General features: G+C 39.5%; 1 protein-coding gene across 1 annotated transcript; it reads left to right on the top strand.

Annotated features, from left to right (window-relative positions):
- The first annotated feature begins 281 nt into the window (after positions 1-281).
- On the top strand, positions 282-8,818 carry LOC129090597 (signal-transducing adaptor protein 1-like). The gene is made up of 10 exons (XM_054598243.1): positions 282-603; positions 943-1,014; positions 1,402-1,518; positions 1,672-1,728; positions 2,607-2,803; positions 3,043-3,174; positions 7,106-7,175; positions 7,252-7,354; positions 7,437-7,625; positions 7,743-8,818. The coding sequence occupies exons 1-10, from the start codon at positions 502-504 to the stop codon at positions 7,883-7,885; spliced, it is 1,182 nt and encodes a 393-aa protein (XP_054454218.1). The 5' UTR covers positions 282-501; the 3' UTR covers positions 7,886-8,818.
- The last annotated feature ends 80 nt before the right edge of the window (positions 8,819-8,898 follow it).

The following is an 8,898-nucleotide window of genomic DNA, read 5'->3' as shown; positions in this document are numbered from 1 at the left end:
ACTGAAGCCAATAAAAAAGTCTAAACTGTGACTGAATATTGAAAAATTCTCACGCAAGAAAGGTATCGTCACCACGCTGACATTGAGCTTGCTCAAATCATGTGCTAAATGGAAATAATTAATCTGGCTTGCACATTAAGTGTGTGTGCAAACATGCTTACATGCTTCACTGCCTCTGAGACTGTGGTGTAAAGTTACATTTCTTAGTTACGCTTAGGTTCAAAGTCCAAAGTGGATTTTATTCAGGGTTTCTTATACAAACTACTTCCTTCTTCATAAATCACTGCAGCGTTTCCTCATTCTCAAACAGCACTAAGACTGAAGGAAAAGGACGATAGGAGCTTATCAGGTTTATGGACCAATATTCATCTCAGATATAAGACTGATTGTGAATCCACCACTGCTTTGAGAGCGTTTATTCAACGCTGATGCAAACAGAAGAGGAGTGAGCTGAAGCTGAAACAAACCAAGCCAGTCGAAGCACATTGATTTTGCAGGAAGATGTCTTTGCCAGCCAGAGTTGTTCACAAGAGGAGGGCCACTATCACAGATCTGCCTCTCTACTACTCTGGACATATGCTGAAGAAACTCTCCACCGAGAAGGTACGAATGAAGACAGAAAAAGCAATGTGTATAATGACAAAACAAGAGAGGAATATATGGGTAACAAATGGTGGTGTTTAAATTTTCAGTATGAGGATTTATGACTGCATTAAATTCTGTATATTTGGGAATGTTGTGTTGTAGTTATGTTTATGCTTACATTCGTTCTTCTTTGTTGTTTTTTGTTAATTTGTCTATTTCTGTGTATGTATGTTGAGAGCAACGCAAAAAACTGAGTTATATTCCAAGTATGCACACGCATACATACATACGCCAATAAAGCTGATTCTGATTCTGAATCAATAAATGACATCCAAAATGAACATTTTTGATTTTCAGGATTTCAAGAAGTTCTATGGAGAGCTCCGTGGAGCCACACTCTTTCTGTACAGAGATGACACACAAGATACGGTAAGCCAAAGGTCAACTTCGCTCTTCTATCTTAAGCTTTACAAGTAACAATACAGACACTTTTTAATGAATTCTTATATATTTGTTTTTCATATACTATAGTAATTATTCATATTCTATTTTTTAATTATGTCTTTAATCTCATTGTGTTTATTGTTGTGCACCAATCACCAGGTCAAAGTCAAAGTCATTATATAAGCATGTATGCTTGGCAATAAACCGTTTCTGATTCTAACAGCAGCATTGTACAACAACAAATAAATAAATCATATTTAATTAAAACATTTGACAATTGTTTCCCGGAAAAGAGTAGAAAGTGTTAAGCCTCATAAACAACAATGTTGAAGGGCTTTAAGAAGGTACGTTATAAGAAAGGTACTTTGTCAGTACACAGAGAAGCTGGACCTGGAGCAGCTAAAGTCCATGGTGTTGGATTCTCCGTATCAAAACAAGGCACCAACTATCTTCACCCTCACCCTGCACACAGAGGAGGTGCAGCTAAAGGTGAGAATTTTTCTCTCTTCTCCAAGATGGAGTCAGTCTAGGATCCAAGCAACTAAAAAAACTGACTGGAATTTACAAAAACTTTTAATTTACAAAGAATTATTGTACGGACTGTGGCACACCCACATGTCTGCTGTTTGTGTGACTGTACAGATGGAAAATTCTGACACAGGAGAAGAGTGGAGGGGTTACATCCTGACTGTGGTCAAAGTAAGCAAACACACACACACACACACACACACACACACACACACACACACACACACACACACACACACACACACACACACACACACACACACACACACACACACACACACACACACACACACACACACACACACACACACACACACACACACACACACACACACTTAAAGATACACTCTAATGGGTCGATGTGGGAGTCTATTGTCTAACTGTCAGCTCAGCTGCTGTTGATGGTACCAAAAATGTTTGAATGTTCGTAAAAACAAAAAGAAGCAAAAACAAACCCTTAATGTCAAAGTTCGAAAGCACTCTGAGGACAAGTATTTAACTACAAAAAACTCTGACGCAACAGCACAACTTCTATTACTGTAGGGGTTTTTTTTTGCACTCTTTTGAAAATAATTATTTTCTGTGTGTAATACTGTACCGATTTCATACACAAAGCCAAGCTCAACAAACAACAGAAAAGTATTTCCTAGTTAATTATTAGGGAATAATTTGGCTCAGAATGATTAAAGGGACAAACTCCAAGTAAGAAAGCAGTAATATCCGCAAAGTCAAAGTAAAGATTCAAGTAATCAATTACATATGTGAAAGAGAAACTGCATCAGTAAGTATTTGGAAGTGGGTGGATGCAGGTATTTTTCTCTTTTGTGTTTAATTTATTAAATGCTGCACCTGAGCTCAACGTGTTTTGTGTAAACACAGGTCACAGACTTCCTGAAAGAGTTTAAATATTTGATTTCTCAGATGAAGTCTGGAATTTACAGCCACATACCAGGATGTGTTTTCTAACCTGTTACAAATGTAAAATGTAATACTAGTAGATTAGATCAGTACTAACAATGACAGTGTTGACGAGCTCTGTTTCGCTGCAGAAAGAGATTCCCAGTAAACTGCAGCTGTTGCCCGGCCAGATGTTGCTGCTGGAGGATGCTCTGAATAAGGAGAAGAGAAGAAACCATCCCAGGGTGTGTCCACCTCTCCCACCCCGACCAGCCTTCCTCCTCTCAGCCTCCAACTCCCCTACAACGCCCGAAGAGGAGCTTGACAAATGCGCCCCCGAGACTCCTGTGTAAGAGTCTGTCTCCAGAAACAAATACAGGAAACATCTACAGATGATCAAAATTACAGGAAAAATACAACTACAGGTGGACTGGGATTTTATTTGACGTCCCTGACAGTTTATCTCTTCCTGTAATCCTAAATTGATTAACATGTTCTCGTCCCTTGCCCTATGAAACAACACACCTATATCTTTATTACCTGCACTGGCAATGAGGAAGGCCTTTGTTTTTTTTCTGATTCCTGTAGGTGCTTCTTCAATGTGTCTCGGCAAGAGGCTGAGCGAATGTTGGAGACAAACCCAGAGCACGGAAGCATTATCCTCCGCCCTTCCAGGCTCGCCAACAACTATGCCCTAACCCTCAGACAACCGCGGCCCAGGTCCGTCTGAAATGCACCACAATACAGGGCTTTATATTTAAATAGACTACTCTTTTTAGTACTCACAAAGTCAGAGTTAAATATCCGGTTTTCTTTTCTCTGACAAATGCATGGAAGAGAGAAATATATTCTAAAACTGACAGGCAACCAATGGAGGGACTTTAAGACAGGTGAGATGTGTGCTCTCCTTCTGGTCTTGGTAAGCACACGTGCCGCTGCATTCTGAATTATCTGTAGCTTATTTATAGCTTTCTTAGGTAGACCAGAAAGGAGAGCATTGCAGTAATCAAGCCTGCTAATGATAAAAGCATGCATAAGTCTCTCAGTATCTGCCTGGGAGAGAAACGGTTGCACCTTAGCAATATTTCGCAGGTGATAAAATGCTGTTCTAGTGAGATTATTAATGTGAGATTCAAAGTTCAAATCAGGGTCTAAAAGCACGCCTAGATTTTTTGCTAGGGGCTTGGCATTTTGTGCCAGGGATTTTAAGTTAGTGCACAGTATCTCTCTCTGGGCCTTTGTACCAATAATTAAAACCTCAGTCTTATCTTTATTCAACTGCAAGAAATTATGTGACATCCACGAGTTGATATGATCAATGCATTTAACCAGTTCATCAATAGGGCTGGTGTCATTGGGTGATAAAGAGATGTATAGTTGTGTATCATCAGCATAGCTATGAAAATTAATCCTGTGTTTTCTGATGATATTTCCCAATGGCAGCATATAGAGACTATACAATATAGGTCCCAGAATAGAGCCTTGAGGGACCCCACATGTTATGTTAGTGTTAGCCGAGGAGTGGTCACCAAGGGTGACAAAATAGTCTCTGCCGGACAGATAAGTCCTGAATCAATCTAGAACTGATCCAGAGAGGCCAACACACTTCTGTAGTCTGTTTATAAGAAGGTCATGATCTACTGTATCAAAAGCAGCGCTCAAGTCTAAAAGTATTAAGATTGATAATTTCTTATCATCCATATTCATTCTTAGGTCATTTACAACTTTGACTAGCGCTGTCTCAGTGCTATGGTGAGCATGGAAGCCAGATTGAAACTTCTCAAATGTACAGCTAAAATTTAGGTAATCATTTAGCTGTTTAAATACTAATTTCTCAAGAATTTTACTTAAAAAGGGAAGATTTGAAATTGGCCTGAAATTGTTTAACACTAAAGGATCGAGGTTAGTTTTCTTTAGGAGAGGTTTCACAATAGCAGTTTTCAGTGCCAGGGGGAAAATACCAGTCAGCAGGGAGTGATTAACAATCGCCAGTACATCATCCTCTAGACAATTAAACACAGTCTTAAAAAAGGTGGTGGGGATAGGGTCAAGGGAGCAGGTGGACGGCTTAAGTTGCATTATTACGTTCCTGAGCATTTCTTTATCAACAGCAGAAAAATCATTCATAGCCGTCTTAGGCGGAGGGAAAGCGTCCGAAGACAGGGGCTCACACACATTCTGTGTAATATGGTTTAGATCCAACCTGATTTTTATTATCTTGTCTACATAGAACAAAAACTCCCGCACACTGGCTTCTTCACTTGCGTATAAATGTATTTTAGTCACGACGTTTCGGTGCGTAAACCTTCATCAGGTTATTTTACATGGAAGTAAGGATGCATGCATTTAAATAGCATTTGGGGTTCGCAAATGGGTTGGTAGACCAATCCGATTGCCCCAATCACATGACATCCACAAATCAAAACCATCGACAAATAAACAATCAATTTACATCATATGTGGCACTAAAAGCCTACAAACATGAAAACATACACATAATACATAATATATATGAGGTATGTCTTCAATCAAAAAACACATAAAGATAAATATAGAAATTGTAGAAAGGCTATAATGCCAAGATCAGTACTTTCCTATTTCTTTTGTAGGACAGGATTTTTAGGAGTTTGCATAGGTTATCTTCTAAAGTCTGTCCCTAGAAAAGAAAAGAAAGGACAAAATATGTCACATTATAAAGAACGAGTGTTATAGGTTTGAAATAAGTACAAATAAAATGAAATGAAATCGAATAGAGCATCGGAAAAATCGGAAAAATGAATTCACAACATTATGTTTAATAATAATTCATCATTCAAACCTTTGGGAGACAAGGTTTGTAGGGTGAATATCCAGAACGCCTCACGTTGTTTTAAAAACAAGTCAAAGTCGCCACCTCTAGGTGGTAGTCTGACTTTTTCAATGCCACAAAACCTTAAAGTGGATATGTCTACTTAAGGTATTCTCCTACGCACCTGTCTTCCGCATTTTGATGTTGAGTTGATGAAAGAGTGGCTTGTTGAAGCTGGATTTATGAGGCTGTCGATAGTTGAGAAAAGCATTCTGGGATTATTATGATTTTTAGAAATCAGATTTGAGAAATGAGCTTGTCTTGAATATCTAATTGCTTTGTTGAAGATAGTGAGGTGATCTTTAAAAATGTCATAATGGACTTGCAGCTTAGTTTTTCTCCATTGAGGCTCAGTTTTTCTACAGTTTTTCTTTAGGTTAATAATATCCCCAGTTCTCCATGGTGGTTTCTGTTTAGATGTAATCTTTTTAAGTTTGGCTGGTGCTATAGCGTCAATGGCAGTCTTCAGCTTGTTATTAAAATTGTTCACTAAATCATCACAAGAGGAAGGGAGGATTTGTGGGGGTATGTTATTAATATGATTTATGAAATGTTCAGCAACTTCAGAGGTAAGATAACATTTCCTAAAACCCCGCTCAATAGCACAGCTAGATGTTGATAGCAATGCAGAGAAGAAAATACAGTAGTGGTCTGAGATTGCCAAGTCAATAATAGAGGATACATCAATTCTTAGACCATGAGTGATGATTAGATCCAGCGTGTGACCGCGGTTGTGAGTCGGCTCATTAACATGTTGAATAAAATCCATAGAGCTCAACACATTGAGGAATTCAGTAGCTTTAGAGTCGGCCGCATTATCCACACGTAGATTAAAATCACCTATGACCATAATGTTGTCATAATTGGCATTTCAGTAAAATCATCTAAAAAGGTTGGACATTGTTTGGGGGGTCTATATATTGTTATAACAAGCACAGGGGGTTGGGATTTTAACAGTATAGCATGATGTTCAAATGAGCAAAAATCCCCAATAGGGATATTTCTGCAATTTAGGGCGTCAGTAAATATAGAGGCAGTTCCACCGCCTTTTTTACCATACCTTGTAGAATACTCAAAACTATAGCATGGAGGGGACGTCTCAATAAGAACCGCAGGTCCGTCGCTACCCAACCAGGTTTCTGTTAAAAACATGCAGTCAAGTTTATGTTCGGATATGAGTTCATTAATAACAAATGTCTTATTGCTCAGTGATCGAACATTTAAAAGTGCCATATCCATTTTTTCCCGTCCAGTCTTTTTTTGTGCAGGAGGTGGGACATTTAATGGGACAGAGATCACATTACTTGCAGTTAAACCTTGAGTGGTAAATTTAATCTGATGGTTAGTGGATCTCACATGTACTAGCCCAGGAATATTAAAAACGTTTGTGGAGTGTTCAAATGGAGAGGCAGTGTGAATACTATTTGACAGATGAGGCCGGTAGGGGGAGCTAACAGGGGGTACAGTACTCTGAGGTGACCCCATAGACGGAGATGGAGGTTCCGGGGAGGCTGTGTGGGATGTAAACATAGATAAGTCCAAATTCATTTCTCAACCCAAATATAACAAATGTTACTGTAGCATTTAACAGGGTCTTATTAACAAAATCCCTAACTAGCATATGGATCATTTGCGTGCCAGTATAATGTAATTCTTGAGATGCTACAGCTGTTGGATGAACACATGTAAAGGTGGTTGTGGTTTTTTGCTCATTCCAATTGATTTACATTTCATATAAAAAAAGATAATAAATGTAAATAAATCAGCAGTAAGCATATAATCCTCCTTTTGTTTGTGTTTCAGTGGGCCAGTCATGAAGAACTACAGAGTGACCTCCACAAACTCTGGGTTTGTCATCGAACTGGACACAGCAGTAAGTCCCACGGCTGTATAAATCTATATACATCTTCTTCCTCTTTGCTTGTCTTCATGTGTCCTCCTCTTTGTAGGTGACGGTTTCCTCCTTGAATGAAGTACTTCAATACTTCCTTGAAAAGACAGAGTACCGTCTTCAACCCTACATGGAATCTCAGGCCTACGACACTTGTATCGGTGAGAAGAACGCTGCTGTTACAGTCTCAGTGGCAAATGCACAACTCCTAACAATGATTGTATGTGTGTGTGTTTTAAATAGATGTTTCACCTGCTCCAAAGTATGTCAACTCCACTCCACCGTCAACTAAAACATTACCCAAGGCACAAGTGGCACCTAGACGGCGTTCAGAGACCAAAGAAGCGCTTATGCCGCCTCTAAAGAAACAAGAGGAGGGTGAATATGTGGTTCCTGAGGATCGGTGTCCTGATGTCCACAACCTAAGTCTAGGTTAGAATGAGTGAATATTAGTTTTAACATTAGTGCTGTAACAGCTATAAAAGTGTTCATATGGGTGGGTATAGTCAGTCTTAAATGAGTAAATGTGTATGTTTTTCTCTTAACAAGTCCAGTTGGATGGAGAGCCTCAGGAAGGTTTAAAGATGCGGAGGGAAAACGTGTACACTGACATTGACAAGGAGGAAGTCACCCGAAAGGAGAATAAACGCACTGAAAAAACCAACTCAGGCACAGCAAAGTGGACAGTATAGAGTCCAGCAGAGTGAGGCATGCACTGTTGTTGCTCGGTAAGGACCTCACTAGTCTTCTCATTGAACACTTTTAAAGTCAGCTGACAAATGACATTCTCCCCTGAGGCTTTGACGAACTTCTGCCAGCTAAAGTGTCATTATAAAAATTCACTGGACAAAATTTCTAGCGGGTAAATTAAAATAAAAGACTGTCTCAATCTCTTAAAGCAGGGGTCTCAAACTCAAACTAGGAAGGTTCAATCAGTAGAGTGAAGATCAGGTGGTTCCGCAACGACCACTGCTGTACTGTGATTGAATGAGTAAATCCCACAACCCCCGTCTGGACACCAATGAGCTGTAACTAAAGAAAAACGGCGATATAGACAATTGTCTCAAAGTCGTCATATAAGACACTTCTTACAATCTTGCCAGAAACAAAATGAAATTCACCAGGCTGTCTGCCAGCGTAGCAATGGCGCAGAGGTACAGTAGTGTGTGTACTGGTAGTTCCATTAGCTGTTTGCCAAACACACCGTTCAAAACAATAAAAGTTTGTTGCAGAGCTGCGGAGGAGTGCTATGCAGCGCAAACTGTTGTCACCCCACTGTGGGCACAGAGTAGCGCATTGGGGCCGGTTGGGGGTCGGCGCTGCACTCAGCTGTGTTCATCATTAACGTCCCCTACCGGTCAGGATCGGTTAAGAGTGGTGAGTGAGTAGTCAGCAGGCAGTAAACAGCGAGTATAAAAAAGGCAGTAAAAGGAGAAATTGTAAGTCACCGCACCCAGAGGTCCTTGAGCACACAGCCATAACTATTTTACCCACCCAAAATATTAAAGATTAACCGTGGTCATCCTTCTGGTGGTGATTATTATAATTATCTGAATTGTTCTGTCTTCTGTTCATCTAGCATGTTAGCATGCTAACATTTGCTAATTAGCACTAAACACAAAGTACAGGTGAGGATGATAGGAATGTCATAAGCTTTGCTTATATTTAGGAAATAAAAAATAAAATAAATAATTAATGTATTTGG

This window comes from Anoplopoma fimbria, chromosome 4, assembly GCF_027596085.1.
Source record: "Anoplopoma fimbria isolate UVic2021 breed Golden Eagle Sablefish chromosome 4, Afim_UVic_2022, whole genome shotgun sequence".
Lineage (NCBI taxonomy): Eukaryota > Metazoa > Chordata > Actinopteri > Perciformes > Anoplopomatidae > Anoplopoma > Anoplopoma fimbria.
This window is presented reverse-complemented; position numbering and strand designations above follow the sequence as displayed.